Here is a 16,597-nt window from a genome sequence, read left to right on the forward strand (position 1 = left end):
TGGAAAATTTTGAGTTTGGGGGGAAGGGGGATTCCAAAAACATCTTCCCATAACATAATTTGTCCTCTGAAGTCGAATCTGATGTTTTTAGCACTCTATCTATTAGTGCTTTAGAAATATTTAAAAAAGCTTCTAAAGTAAAATTTTGGAAATTTTTGAGTTTGGGGTGAAGGGGGATATTAATAACCTCTTCCCGTTAAATAAAGCTTCCTCTGAACTATATTCTGTTTATTTTAGCAATCTATATATTAATTATTTATTAACATTTAAAAAGCTTCTTAATTATAATTTTATAAATTTTTGTGTTTGGGGGGAAGGGGGATTTTAAAACACTCTTTCCATGATATATAATGTCATCTGTAGTCGATTCTGAAAATTTTAATGCTCTATCTATTAGTGCTTTAGAAATATTAAAAAATGCTTCTAAAGTAAAATTTTGGAAATTTTGGAGTTTGGGGGGAAGGGGGATTTTAAAAACCTCTTCCCGTGATATAACGTGTCCTCTGAAGTCGATTCTGATATTTTTATCGATCTTTATATTAGTTCTTTAGAATATTTAAAAAGCTACTGAATTAGAATTTTTAAAAATTTTGAGTTCCGGAGTAAGGGGGATTTAAAAAACCTCTTCCCGTGATATAACGTGTCCTCTGAAGTCGATTCTGATGTTTTTAGCGCTCTATCTATTAGTGCTTTAGAAATATTTAAAAAGCTTCTTAAGTAGAATTTTGGAAAATTTTGAGTTCGGGGGAAGGGGGATTTTAAAAACCTCTTCCCGTGATATAACGTGTCCTCTGAAGTTGATTCTGAAACTTTGTAACGCTCTATCTATTAGTGCATTAGAAATATTTAAAAATGCTTCTAAATTAAAATTTTGGAAATTTTTTAGTTTGGGGGGAAGGGGGATTTTAAAAACCTCTTCCCGTGATATAACTTGTCATCTGAAGTCAATTCTGATGTTTTTAGAACTCTCTCTATTACTGCTTTAGAAATATTTAAAAAGCTTCTAAAGTAGAATTTTAGAAAATTTTGAGTTTGGGGGGAAGGGGATTCCAAAAACATCTTCCCGTAACATAATTTGTCCTCTGAAGTCGATTCTGATATTTGTAGTGCTCTATCTAATAGTGCTTTTGAAATATTATTTAAAAAGTTTCTAAAGTATAATTTTGGAAAATTTTGAGTTTGTCGAGAAGGGGGATTTCAAAAACATCTTCCCATGACACAAATTGTCCCCTATAGTCGATTCTGCTTTTTGTATCATTAGATTTCTTATCTCTTTATAAATAATTAAAAAGGCTTCTTAAGCAGAATTATGTAAAATTTTGAGTTTGGGGGGACGGAGGATTTCAAAAACATATTCCACTCAAAAGCTGTGTCTTCTGAAGTCGAGTCTGTTGTTTGTAGCACTCTTATATGTTTTTTCTTTATACATATTTAAACATCTTATCAAGAAGAATTTTGGACAATTTTTAGTTCGGGGGGACGGGGGGTTTCAAAAGCCGCTTCCTGTGATATAATGTGTCCTCTGAAGTCAATTCTGATGTTTTTAGCACTCTATCTATTAGTGCTTTAGAAATATTTTAAAAGCTTCTAAAGTAGAATTTTGGAAAATTTTGAGTTTAGGGGGAAGGGGGATTTTAAAAACCTCTTCCCGTGACATAACGTCTCCTCTGAGGTTGATTCTGATGTTTTTAGCACTCTATCTTTTAGTACTTTAGAAATACTTTAAAAGCTTCTAAAGTAGAATTTTAGAAAATTTGAGTTTGGGTGGAAGAGGGATTTCAAAAACATCTTCCCATGACATAATTTGTCCTCTAAAAACGATTAGGTTATTTTTACTGGTCTCTCTTGTCAAATCCTTTCCCTAATTAATACAGTTTAAATGGTCTTATCAACACAGAGGTGTTTGGCATGTGCCTGCTACCCTCAAGGGTAAGGGTTTCTGATAAGGCAAGTGTGACATCACAACAAGCCTGGTTTCATATACCATAAAGAAAGTCAGCATGGGTTGAAAATTAAATGGCTTAGGATTTAAATAGGATTTTGGAATATATTTTAATGAACAAGGTTAAAAGCAGAAGTTGTGTATGGTAAGCTGTGATTTATATTTATGATGGTAATATAGGGTGAAATAGGAGTTAAAAACAACTAGTAATGTGCAGTAATTTACCATTATATAGTGGGGGGGGGATGATTGGAGGTAGGTACTTCAAAGTACCTTCCCGGGACAAACCTTAGCATGTACATCCATCCCTGAAAGTTTCATTTTCCTAACCCAACCCCTTTCCAAGATAGCCAAAAGTAACTAAAGTAGAATTTTACCAATATGTCCAACTGGACTCCTAGGCTTAAAATACTGGTTGGCAAGTTGGCTAATTTAAAGATTTGTATATATATACACTTTCAAATTAGCCATCTGGTGGTAATTTGCCCAGCAAATAGGTTAGCTAGGATGAACAATTGGCTTTCTTGCTAAACTTTCAGTAATAGTCTAGAAGTAGGCTACCACTCTTGTGAAGTAAACATGCTATAAAATTAAAAGTAATAGTGTTTGCAATGTTTAAACATTATAGTTATTAATTCTTTGGCCTACATCATAGTAGCTGTATCCTAAGCTTTACAGTATCAGGGCCTGGTTTTATGACAGATACTAGAATTCAGTCAGGCTGGAGAGTCACCACATGTCACAACTCTATCCAACTCTATATAATAGGTAGCCTAAAGTCAGTCATAACTTTACATCTGACCACACTTTAAAAACAGATATTTTGCTAGAGTCCCTCGTCATCAAAATTGAGTAAAATTCTAGACAAGCTACTTTTTGCTATATTGGAAAGGAGTTAGATTGGGAAAATGAAGCTTTCAGGGATAAATCTACAGACTAAAGCATGTCCTTGGTAGGTATTTTTAAGTACCTACCTCCACTCCTCCCTTGAGAGGGCACTGACCTTTGATGACCTTTAAAATCTTTTTATAGAAGTGAAACCTTGCAAAATAGATCTTCTGCTTAAAAGAAGTACAAGAAAATTGCTTTAAGCTTCATAACTTTGCTCAATCATATAATGTCAAGGCTATATATAATGTTTGCCTACCTGTCAAGTTGGCAAATTTCTAAGACTTAGAAATCAAAAGAGGGTTAATGTAATAGCTTGGCAATACATTCCCCAAGTATGTTTTTGGCCCTGGATTCATTACTGAAAGCTTCAGTTTCCTAACCCAATACCTTTCCAAGATAGCAAATAGTAAGCTTGTCTAGAATTGTAGCTCAAAATTAATAGTAGTTTTGAACACAGTAGGCCAAAATTCTCACCTCTTTACTCAGATAAAACCATGGATTTGCGTAATACCAATCTTAATGAAGTGGAGTGTGTTATAAACTTTACAATTCTATCATTATCTTGTGGCTCAGGAAAATGAGTCAAAAGAGCTATTTCCTGCTGCTGTTTGTGGGAAATAAGAGTAGCAAGAAGTTGCTACATAGCTCTTCCTAATATTAGCCAGGAAATACAGGAATCCAGAATTTTGATAAGATTTAACAATAGGGTTATTTTGTCTAGCAAATATGAAACAAAAGCCTAGAAAGAGAAATCACTTTAAGCCTTAATTAAAGCTCTGAAACTAGAATTAAACCTGAGTAAAGATAAAAAAAAGAGTTGCAATATTCATATCCACTAAAATTGCTGTGGAAAAAGAATTAACAATCAACAAAGTAGGTGAAACAGAAGTCCATGTTGAGGAATATAAACCCAGATGTCAAGGAGCATTAAGAGGGAAATCAAATGAGATCCAAAGAGTTAGGCCTACTAGATCGGAACTAAATTTTCAAGTGAAATTTGTAAGACTATTGAAAAGATTCACTAGGGAAGAAAAAAAAAGCAAAATAGCTTATCAATTTTGTATTAGCTTACTTTTGAGAACAACCTTTTGCCCTTATCTATTAGACTATACAGAAGGAAAGGGGAAGTTCAAGAATACAAAAGTCTTATTATTCAGTGTTTCTACTGCCAAAAGCATGGCCATATGCAGGGCACCATATCTCAGATTCAATGTGAGATTGTCTCAAGTTCCACTGAGCATTTGATGTTTTGCTGTTTTAACAACACAGAATTTATGGTTTTGTATTTTTAAGTTGCCTGTGTAATATTATGTAGTTCTGTCAGAAGAATTTTGGGGTTAGTGGTCTAGAAAGTGAGTAAGTTAGCAAGCTAGTTTGTGCACAAGTGTTGATTTTGAAACCTAATGAGGTTTCCTGTTATTAAGGGTTTTGTTTCTGTTGGCCTTGATAATTTTTTTTTTGTCAGTATACTTGTGTTCTGCATCCTAAATACCACCACTACTACTATGTGTGCTACCACTTCAGTTTTTTAGTAATTCTATTTGTTTTTAGCAAATATAATTGTTTAGTAAAAAAGTTTATTTTTAATAAATACATTTGAATTAATCAAGAATAGAGAAACTTTTTGTAATTTGTTGTAAAAATATTGATAATCACAGATTTTTGACCATTTGAACTTTACTAGTCAAGGTAGTTGGTTGTCTAAATGACTCATTTTCTCTGTTTCCAATAATAAAACTGCACATTTTTCTTATGTCCCTTGTTTTCTAGGACAGGTAGCCTGAAAATTTGATGGCAGATTACTTGGAAAAGTAATTTATCTCATAGAGCTAACTGAAAATTCAACTTGACTGTGAACCAATGGACCCTTGTGATGAAACTATGGTTAAGAAAGGTAACTTAGCAAAATACTGACAAGTATTATTGTTATAATTTTTTTTTAGACAATATAGGCTTAGTAAAGGAGTTAAAAGTTTCTGGTTTCACCTTAAACAAGAAAGACAAAAAGGGTTTCATCTGTTAGTGGACTCAGGACTAAACATTGATGTTAGACTGAAAAGATTAGCTGGGGGCAGGAGGGAGGTTTAGGGTCAGCACATAGCAACAATTTGTTGCTTCCTATATTGTGGGGTAATTGGGGATTTTTGCAATCTAATATTGGAAGAGAATATATAAATTATGTGCAAACTCCATCAAGGAGCAATCTAAGGTAAGCTAAGGATTGTAAAGGAGAATGGGTATATTGGAATGGGTTAAGTTGGAAGGTAGCTTTTGTTCAAGACGTTTTGATAACAATATATATATCAAGAAGATTGGCTTTTTATGAGGATTTCAAATATATAAAATTCATTAATTTTAATGTTACCTATCAAAAGCTACATGTGCCTGTGAAAATTTATATGGTTTCCAAAAAGTCAAGAAATCTTAATAAAAATCACGTGTTTGTTTGTGTTTTATGTGTGTTTTACCATCACAATTGTATCAAACCATTGGTCATGGAAGAACATAATAGGGATCAACAAAAATTAAAAGTTCTAGTGCCTTTTCTAAGTGACCAAAAGAATGCAGGGTGACTAACCCCCTCCCATGCCCCTTTTTTCCCCAAAGACATTGATCAAAATTTGAAATAATCATTTTGTTCAGCATAGTTGACAATTTAAATAACCATTCTTCCAAGAATAATGTGACCCCCCAGAGCATCTGGGAAAAGGAGCATAAGCTATGAAATTTTTGTTGTTTGCATATGCTATGTATTATTGGGAAGTAAACAGACCTTTTTCAGTGAGGGGGATTTCCATGGTAGAAATTATGCACAGGGAATTTCCTCCAGGAGGAATTTTTATGGAAGAATTTTCTATGGGACAAAACTTACCATTTGGGGGATAATTTTCAGTAGAAATTTTCCACAAAGATGGATTTCAGGCATGATTTGGAACACAATTAGATTTTAAATGAAAAACAAGTATTTTTTTCCAATGAAAGTATGCTAAGGAGGATTTTTCTGGTGGAATTGTCTGCAAGAAGTTTTCTGGGGTGAATTTTCTTTGAGGATGCAACTACCCAGGAGGGATTTTACATGTGAAGAACTTTCCATGGAGCAATTCTTGTGGAGGAAATTTTTCATGGAATGGGATGCAGATTTCCCACTAATATTTGAAAAACAATCAGAAATAAAATAAAACAATAAGTTTTCTCAACTGAAAGTAAGAGGCAACATTTAGATTCAGTATGAACAGAAATTATTTCCTTATATGAGGGAAGATGCTCCCTCATCAATAGGCATGAATATATAATGTGTTGCATGTAATAGGCTGGAGACTGTCTGTAAAGGATTCCAACTCCTGTTTATAGACGAGTATCTTCAAGTGTGAACACCATGTTGTGGCCAGGATGGGTTCAGGATTGTACTCAGCTTCCATTCAACTGGAAGTCCCAGGGACTCCTTGCTGTCCAGTTTTAAGCCGGCTTTGCGTTTTGTGACTTCAGAATCTGTATTAGTCCCCATCTTTTACTGGTTCTGGGACCATTGCTTTGCTTCAAGCTATATTAATTCCAATAATTTGAAGAATATGAAATTTGCAACTTTAAATTTTACAATGTTAGACAAAAAAATTTATTGTATTGACATATTTACTGTGAATTTAGACCTTTCGAAGTGAACTTACTTGGAGTTTTAGAAGCTCATCTCCCAGGGGTAGGAAACATCAAATCAGGTGATATAGACTTTATTTACTAAGTTAAGAAGGATGGGGTGCATAGGCAAGGAATAGGCCTCATGATAAATAAGGAAGCTACCAAGTCTTGTTTAGGTTGGAAAGGTATTAATAATTGGATGCTAGTGGCTCATTTTAAGGCTAAAAAAGGAAGTGTATCAATCATAGTATTATCGACTGATAGAACCAACCCTATATAAACAAGTGATGGAGGTAGTAGTGACTCAGCTGAATTTAACTTGCAGCTCTAGGAACAAATAGAAAGGGGCTGAGGTATAAATATGATATTTTTATTTGGAGATTTCAATGTCCATGTGTGTAGAATTGGGTATAGATGGTTTCTCAGGCCTAGGTAAATTTAGTATCGGAAAAAGAAAATATAAGATAATTTTATTTGACAAATGTATACAGAACGTTTTTGGAGCACCTGCTAAGAAGACCTCAAAGGACTTATTGGATGCAGGTGGGAGTCTTCTATTCTAAATATTGTAAAACGCCGTTTTATATTATTCTACATTTCAATAACACTCAAGTCACAGATATTCAACAACGATCCTACCTACATATAAGTACTATTCTTTTGCAAGGAAAAACCTGTTTGCTGTAGCCTTGAAGGATGCCAGATTACTTGTATTTTGTATTACAACTGGTCTTATATCCCATACAGAGGGGGCATAATTTCTTATTACAGAAGAAGTTCTAGTTGTATTTTGTTAGTATTACAATCTAGTCATGACCAATGCAGTATTTGATCATAAAATAGACCATAAGTTAACAACTGTGTTTAGTTGATTGTAAGACAGCTAACCTTATTGGTTATGTTATTGCAAAGTGAAGACTTGGAGGGTTGATACAAGATGCTAGGGTGTATGCAAGTGGTAGTTGATGTTAAAAATAAAGATCACCTACTAAGAATTTTTAGTGTTAATTCAGGAAGGAAGGTGTAACTACCTTCCGGAAAGCTATAATGCTGGTAGACTCCAGGGCAAGAATTTGAGAAAACATTCTAGGGACAGTTGAAGACTAAATTGGACAGTTTAAGTTTGGCATTATCAAACAGGGATGGAACAGTTTTAGTAAAATAGTTTGTGAAGTTGCTGATGGTGTCTTAGGGAAGAAAATTAGAAGCGGAGCTGGTAATATTATTGGAAATGTTTAATTTTTAATAGTGAGGAGAAGGGGCTTGTACAAGGGCTATTTGACTGATGGATCATATGAAAATAAGAGGAATATGAAAAAAGTAAAGAAATCATTAAAATATGAATTAAGAAAGTGTTAAGTGGAAGCCATAGGTAAAATTGGTGAAGATCTGGAAGATGCAGCTGGACAGCATAATAGTAAGATATTGTACTGATATATCCATAAATTGAGAGGCAATGGTCAATCTTGAACTGTTCCACTTAAAGATGGGAAAGGGGCTACAATTAATGATAAGAATAAGTCATAGAGAAATGGACAAAACATTATAAGTCCTGAAAGGGTTACATTAAAATATATTGAAAAGTATTGTGATACTTTGGATGTGAAGAAAGATTAAATTTGTGAGGGAGACGTAATGACAGTACCAAAAGAGTTAAAAAATAATAAGGCCCCTGGTGATGACAGTATGGCAAAAGAGTTTTTTAAAGATTAATTAAAAAAAAAACTTTCCAAAAAATAAGTTTTTAAGGGAAAAGTAAATGCAATTTTAAACATGAGATAAGTAGATACAAATAATTTTGAAAGTTTCCACTCAAAACGATCAGAAATTACTATTAAAGAACAAATGATACCCAAAAGAAACAGAAATTAAATAAAAAATCATATCAAAAACATACAACAAGTAATAATATAAATGAATAAATAGATCTTAAAGCAAGTAATGCTTAGATTGAATATGAAAATCCAGCTTAAAATGAACAAAAAATATTTTGTTATTGAAGCATTAATGAAACTTTAAACGAGCATAAATTAAATACACAATCCATCGAAACAAACATACAATATATATTAATGTAAATTAATAAATAAATCTTAAAACAAGTGAAACATAAATTGAGTATGCAAATCAAGCTTGAAAAAAACAAAAATCACTACAAAAAATATTCTGGGTATCGCCTCCTTCTCTCATTGTAAAAGTCTAAAACATACTGCGTCATTGGCGCTTTATGGAAAATCAATTTTATCACAAACATTTTCTTTTGTACTTAATATTGAAAATAAACATTAAAATTATAGCGAAATTTTGAACTGATGAGCTTTCAGCAATTAATATCATTATACATCAAATATTCAGTTTAATTTATTAGTTCTATCTAAAGTTGTTCAAGAAAAATATAGTTTTACTACAAACAAGAGTTTGGATACTGCTTACTTCCTTAACTTTAAATAAAAACCAAAGCTTACTGGGTCATTTGTTCTTAACTGAAAACGAATTATATTAGAAATGTTTTCTTTTCCAGTTCTTACAGAGTTGAAAGTAAAAATAAAATTACTGTGAAATAAATTTTGGAACTGATGGATCTTTCAACAATTAATATCATTATGCTTCAAATATTCAATTTGATGTTGTTTATACTTTCCAAGACGGTTCAAGACGCATATAGTTTTCAGTAAAGCACCAATGACGCAGTAGGTTTTAGACTTTTATTAAATAAAAAAAACAAGTTAAGTTTTGAGTTTTAAGTTTTGATGTTGCTCCTTACTTTCAGTTGAAAAACTTGTTGTTTTTTTACTTAATTTCTGATCATTTTTTAAATAATGCTGGGGAATCCGGCGGCCCCTTCATAGCAATTTCCCTTCTCCCATGAAAACTTCCTTGATGGAAAGATCCTCCCACTTAATACGCTGTTCTCTGATACGCTGAATCTGATGGTGTGATTTTCATTTAGGTTCTATAACTTTTAGGGGGTGTTTACCCCTTTTTTCGAAAATCAGGCAAATTGACTCAGGAGCATAACTTTTGATAAGTAAGACTAAACTTGATGAAACTTGTATATTTGAAATCAGCATTAAAATCTGATTCTTTTGATGTATCTATTGGTATCAAAATTCCGTTTTTTTAGAGTTTTGCTTATTGAGCCGGGTTGCTCCTTACTTACAGTTTGTTACCACAAACTGTTTGACAGTGAGAGAAGGAGGCAATACCCAAAATCTTGTTTGTAGTGATTTTTGTTTATTTCAAGCTTGATTTGCATATTTAATTCAAGTTTCACTCGTTTTAAGATTTATTTATTCATTTACATTAATATCTACTGTATGTTTATTATTATTATTATTTATTGGAAAACCCCTCATACATAAAAGGGAAAGACGGAGCAATAAGCAAAAAAAAAAAAGCAATACACATAAACTTAGGAGTTATACATGTGGTTTTTAGTGACGAACGCTGGAGCTAAGATCTAAATCAGCTCTTGGAACAATTTACACAAAACGAGAAAGAAAAACTCAATTATATACTGCTCTGTAGGTACGTGACATGTTTCTTTTTTAGGCTCCTAAATACTGAACAAATATAAACAATATGAACATCAAGCCGCAACTTGTAAAAAAAAGTACCCAAATAATCATCAGTGAATTAAAAAACATATACGGTAGATAATCATATCAACTAGTGTAAATATGAAAATAAACGGTAAAAATAATTAAACGAAACTTGCGTCGACTGGTCTTGAACTCAGATCACTCTCAACAAATGATTCAGTTACTCTAATATTCAAAAATAACATAAAATATGCAATTATTCAATTACGATTTCTTTCACAAATTTACTTAAAGCAATATTCTTAAAAGAACCGATGATTAATAAACATTTAAATTATTAGTAATATATGCAATATATTATCAAAGAAAAATTTACACCAAAATTGAGAATAACAAGCATCACTTAAATTGAACTCATACGAAAAGAGACTAACTCATCAATCAGTTTAAAAACTGAAACAATTACACTAATCGCGAAAACAAACACTTAAAAAAGAAAAAAAAACAAACACAACAAATACATCTTAACTACTGGGCGACCAGTAGTTAAGAAGTGCAAATTTTGTTCTGGCCTTGGGAAGGCATAGGGGTTTTGCGCCCAACTTATGTTAATTTCTGCTCATTTTGAGTTTGACTCGGTTGTTTATTGTAATTTTTGTTCGTTTTGGGTTTCATTCATTTATCGGTGTTGATTTGTGTTAGTTTCGAGCTTGGTAGATTATTTGATTTTATTTTTGCTCATTTTTTGTTTAATGGAGTTCTTTACTTTTCTTTGAAAAACTTATTTTGTGGAAAAAGGTTTTTTAATTAATCATCTGCATCAACAGAGCAATATGGTTTACCAGCAGCTCGCTTCCATGCAGAATGTGAAGAGCGCTTATTTTATCGATGCCAGAAGGTTTCTTACGCTTTAGGCGTTGGATTGCTCGCAGTATAGAATCCACTGAACCAACAAAATTGTTGGTTGGACAACTAGACAGAAATTTATCAAGCTTATCTTCATTTTCGGACTGTAGGGCGGCATCTGGTGGGGAGAATTCAGCAGAGAAGTATGAATTCCATTTGGAATCAGGAATAACTTGAGCAGATAGGCGGGCCCTAGGAGGATCTCTTGATACATTTCTCCAGAAGGAAGGTTGAGACAGAGAAGCTTGCTGGGATCTCTCTTCAACTATCTCGTTCATGTGTATAGATAGTTCTCTTGCAAACTTTCTTTTGGTAGAAAGACGAATGTCAGAAACCCAGCCAGAGCGAGAACGGTCACACTGGAGCCACAAATGGTACCAAAATTTGGATTTTCTCCAAGCTTCAACTAGGCTCGGATTGCTGGACCAATGCTTTCTGACACCCCGACGTGTACGTTTAAGAGGTATTGCGGCGTTTTGTGCGCATCGCAGAGCATGGCAAATTTGTGCTAGATGGATATCTAGCAACACCCGTATTTCATTTGCATCAACTTGCGGATTTTCCATGAGCAGCTGGAACGGAACATGAATTTTACGTAGGACAGAATTGGTAACTGCATCAAAAAGCTCATCTTGGATGTTTTCCCAATCCCTGTAAAATTGCGCGTGGGGCTGATATGGTTGTGTGGTAGGAGTAGACTGAGCAGAGGGACAATAAACAGATGCAGATATTGGAAGGTAGTCTGATAGTTGGAAATCAGTAACGACGTGAACAGGTGACACTTGGAGATTTATAGAAGAAACTGCATGGACAAGGTTCGACACGTGACTTGAATGGTGTGTGTAAGTGTAATCAAGATCTTTAGGCAATATCCTAAGCCAATCGTCAAAAATATCAGACAAAATAGAAGTACGCAATAACGAGGCGTCAGTTAAATTACAGTTAAAATCTCCTATAATAATATAACCGGAGTTTATGTTATCTAATTTTTGAACAATTATAAAACAACTGGCCATCTCAAAATTTGTAGAGGACGGGTTTGGGGAAAAAGAGCGTGGGGGGGGGGCGAGTTGCCCTTAAATCTCTTGACTCTTAAAAAGTGAACTAGAATTTTAGGCATAACGTAGAATGCCTTCCCCTGGGCCCTGGGGGGTTGTATTGACACCGGAGTTTTCTTATCCAACCTTTGAACCATTTTTCACAAAATGTTTATCTCAAAATTTTCATAAGATGGGCTTGGAAAAAGAAGGCTTGGAGGGGGGGGGGGGGGCTAGTTGCCCTTAAATCTCTTGACTCTTAAAAAGTGAACTAGAATTTTGGGTATAACTTAGAATGCCTTCCCCTGGGCCCTGGGGGGTTGTATTGACACTGGAGTTTTTCTTATCCAACCTTTAAACGATTTTTAACAAAATGTCTATCTCAAAATTTTCATCAGATCGGCTTGGAAAAAGAAAGCTTGGGGGGGGGGGGGGCTAGTTGCCCTCGGATCTCTTTTGACAATTAAAAAGTGAGCTCGAACTTTCAATTTCCAATCAAATGAGCCCTCTCTGAAGTTTATACGAGCATCCCTTTCGTAAGAACCATATATGCTTCGGGGCATAACTTACAACGTCTGCCCTCGGGCCATGGGGGGCTGTGCCAACACAGGAGTTTTTTTTATCTGAACTTTGAACTATTTTTAGAAACTGAACTAGAACTTTCGATTTCCAATCAAGTGAGCCCTCTCTGAATTTTTTACAAGCAACCCCCCCCCCATAAGAACCATATATTCCCCCAGGGCATAATTTACAACGCCTACCCTCGGTCCCTGGGGGGCTGTGTTGACCCCAGAGTTTTCTTTATATGGTCTTTGAACTATTAAAAAATAGTTATCTCAAAGTTCTTATTGGATGGGTTTAAGGAAAAAAGGGCGGGGAGGGGGGACTAGTTGGCCCCCCCCCCCCCAATCTCTTTTGACTCTTGAAAGTGAACTAGCACTTTCAGTTTCCCATCAAATGAGCCCTCATTGAAGTTTATGCAAGCATCCCTGCCATAAGAACCATATATGCCCCCGGGGCATAACTTACAACGCCTGCCCCCGGGCCCTGGGGGTTGCGTCGACACAGGAGTTTTTCTTATCTGACCTTTGAACTATTTTTAACGAAATGGTCATACGCAAAGGAGGTTTCATTTTATGATCTTTGAACTATTTTTAATAAAATTACTACCTCAAATTTTTTATCAGATGTATTTAGGGGAAAAGGGCTTGGGCCCCCTTTGAGCCCCCGAATGAGCCCCCTTTGAAGTTTATATGACAACCCCTTCTATATGAAGTGCCTCTGGGGAAAAAAATAGAGCCTGGGGGAAGGCTAGATGCCCTCCGATCACTTTTGACTCTTAAAAAGAGAATTACAACTTTAAATTTCCAATCAAATGAACCCTCTATGAAGTTTATACGAGCATTCCTTCCATAACAGCCGTATATGCCCCCAAGGCATAATTTACAACGCCTATCCCCGGGCCCTGGGGGGCTGTGTCAACACCGGAGTTTTTGTTATCTGAACTTTGAACTATTTTTAACAAAATGTCTATCTCAAAATTTTTATCTGATGCATTTAGGGCGTGGAGGGGGGGGGGGCTATTTGTCCTCCGATCCCTCTTGACCCTTAAAAAGTGAACAAGAACTTTCAATTTCCAATCAAATGAGCCCTCTCCAAAGTTTATACGAGCATCCCTTCATGAGAACTATATATACCCCCTTAGCATGACGTACAATGCCTGTTTCTGGGTCCTGGAGGGTTGGATCAGCACATGAGTTTTTCTTATCTGACCTTTGAGATATTTTATGGACTGGCTCTTTTAAAAATTCTATCGGATGGGCTTGGGGAAAAAGGGTGTGGGGGGGGGCTAGTTGCCCTCGGATATCTTTTGACTCTTAAAAAGTTAACTTGAACTTTCAATTTCCAATCAAATGAGCCCTCTCTGAAGTTTGTACAAGTATCCCTTTCATAAGAACTATATGCGCCCCCAGGACAACACTTACAACGTCTACCCCCATGGCCTTGGGGTTTTGTATTGACACCGATTTTGTTATCTAATTTTTGAAAAATTTTCAAAAAACTGGCTATCTCAAAATTTTTAACGGATGAGTTTGGGGAAAAAAGGGTGCGGGGGGGGCTAGTTGCCCTTAAAGCTCTTGACTTTTAAAAAGGGAACTAGAAATTTCGATTTCCAATCAAATGAGCCCTCTGAAATTTATACAAGCATCCCTTTCATCAGAACCATTTATGTCCCTGGGCATAACTTAGAAAGCCATCACCTGTACCCTTGGGGGTTGTGTCGAGAACTGAGTTTTTGTAATAAAACCTGTGAACTATTTTTAACAAAATGTCTCAATATTTTTGTCAGATGGGTTTGGAAAAAGAAGGCGTGGGGGGCGCTAGTTGCCCTCGGATCTCTTTCGACTATTAAAAAGTGAGCTCGAACTTTCAATTTCGAATCAAATGAGCCCTCTCTGAAGTTTATACGAGCATCCCTTTCATAAGAACCTTTTATGCCCCAAGGCATAACTTACAATGCCTGCTCCGGGGCCCTAGGGGGTTGTGTCAACACCTGAGTTTTGTTATCTGAGTTTGGAATAATTTTTTAATTAAGGGCTATCTCAAAATTTTAGCCGATGCATTGGGGGAAAAAGGGGCTTGGGAGGGGGGGGGCGCTAGTTGTCCTCCAATCTATTTTGACTATCAAAAACTGAACTAGAAATATTAATTTTAAATAAAATGAGCCCGTCCATGAGAACCATATAGTCCCCCAGGGAATAACTTACCACTTTCGCCTTGGGGCCCTGGGGAGCTGTGTCGACCCTGGAGTTTTCGTTACATGGTCTTTGAACTATTTTGAAAAATAGCTATCTGAAAGTTCTTAGTGGATGGGTTTGAGGAAAAAAGGGCTTGAAGGGGAGGGGGTATTTGCCCTCCAATCTCTTTCGACTCTGCAACAGTGAACTAGAACTTTCAATTTCCAATCAAATGAGCCCTCTTTGAAGTTTATACGAGCATCCCTTCCGTAAGAACTATATATGGCCCTAGGGCATAATTTACAATGCCTGTTCCGGGCCCTGGGGGGTTGTGTTGACACCGGAGTTTTTGTTATATGATCTTTGAACTATTTTTAACAAAATAGCTATCTCACAATTTTTATCGGATGCATTTGGGATAAAATCGCGTGGGGAGGGGAGGAGGGGCTGGTTAACTTCCTATATATTTTGACTCTTAAAAAGTGAGGTAGAATTTTCAATTTCCAATCTAATGAGCCTTCTCTGAAGTTTGTATAAGCATTCCTTCCATAAGAACCATATATGCCTACGGAGCATTACTTATGACCCTTGCCCTGAAGCCTGTGGGAGGAGTGTCCTTCTCAAAGATATAAATTCCTGAACTTTCAACTACTTTGAACAAAATGGCTATCTCAGAATTTTGATTGGGTGTGTTCGGGGAAAATGGTGGGCATGGAGGGGGAGTTAGTTGCCTTCCACTTAATTTTGACTATTAAAATGGGCACTAGCTATTTAAATTTCCAGTGGATTGAGACCTTTTTGGAGTACCCAAGACAAAACTTTCTATAAAAAAAAAACAACTTATATGCCCCCAGGGCATAACTTACAACCCTTGCCCTGAGGGGTGTTGGGTGGTTTTCATACTCACCGACATAACTTTAAGAATTGTCCCCGCATTCGAACAAATGGAGATAACCCACTTTGGATTGGAGATGGTTGGGGAATAGGGGGGCGTGAGAGGGGGATTAGTCGCCCTCCAATCACTTTCGACCATTAAAAAGGGACTTGCACTTTGAATTTCCGCCCGAATGAGTCCTTTTTAAAGTTTCTACGATAAAGCTTTCTATAAAACCGTGTATGCTCCCAGGGGATAACTTACAACCCGTGCCCTGAAGGCTACGAGGGGAGTGTCCTCCTTTAAAACATAATTTCTATCTGGAAATCGACTATGTAGAACAAAATGGCCTCTTTCAAAATTTTGATTGGATGTGTTAGGGGAAATGGTGGGCGTATAAGTCTGTGTTTCCGAGGTCCACCGGCAAGATCTTAAATTATTGAGGGTTCCTAACTTTTCTTCTTTTATTAAACTTCGACCTGATGACCATCCTCTTGGGAAAAAAGGAGGAGGAATCATGACACTCGTGCACGAATATTTTAAACCTCAGCTTTTAAATATACCTTTTCTTGAAGATATTGTTTAATTTATTTGGTACAACCCCAAACCTAAGCGACTCCCTAGGCCGCTCTCTGCTGTAGCAGTGCGCGTTTTCTATTATTCACCTGGTCAGCCAGCTGCAGCAGGAAAAGCTTTTTGGGAGAAGCTGCAGGAATCGACAGATTACGTCCAGAGAACTCACCCATATTTTGGAGTAGTTATGCTAGGAGATGCTAACGAACTCGATAGCAAATCGCTGGCCAGGTCACTTAACCTTAAAACTCTAGTCGATTTCCCAACAACTAAGGGGAATACTTCTCTGGATGTAATCCTGACAAATCTTTCGGAATATTACCAGAATCCAAGTAAACTAGCCCCACTTGGTGGAAGTTATCATTATATGTTACAGTGGAACCCCTTGGAAAAAGTAAAAATTAAATATTCAGTAACCGAAGTTACTTCAAGGCTGATCACTGACCATGGTCTGCTGCAAT

The 16,597-nt window shown here is 35.9% G+C and overlaps 1 protein-coding gene and 1 long non-coding RNA gene across 4 annotated transcripts in view; one reads left to right on the forward strand and one right to left on the reverse strand.

The window, feature by feature from the left end:
* The window catches only part of LOC148946601 (uncharacterized), a 139,676-nt gene that overhangs the window by 60,931 nt on the left and 62,148 nt on the right, over nucleotides 1-16,597 (reverse strand). The window lies entirely within an intron of this gene.
* LOC148946603 (uncharacterized) overlaps nucleotides 1-16,597 on the forward strand; it is a 64,061-nt gene that overhangs the window by 6,623 nt on the left and 40,841 nt on the right. For both annotated transcript variants that reach the window (XM_089096271.1, XM_089096272.1), the window contains exon 2: nucleotides 4,604-4,727. In XM_089096271.1, coding sequence (XP_088952397.1) covers nucleotides 4,694-4,727 — 34 coding nt within the window. In that variant the 5' untranslated portion in view covers nucleotides 4,604-4,693. The remainder of the gene's footprint in view (nucleotides 1-4,603; nucleotides 4,728-16,597) is intronic.

The sequence above is a fragment of the Artemia sp. Qi Xiang Cuo genome, chromosome 11 (genome assembly GCF_049724085.1).
Source record: "Artemia sp. Qi Xiang Cuo chromosome 11, ASM4972408v1, whole genome shotgun sequence".
NCBI lineage: Eukaryota > Metazoa > Arthropoda > Branchiopoda > Anostraca > Artemiidae > Artemia > Artemia sp. Qi Xiang Cuo.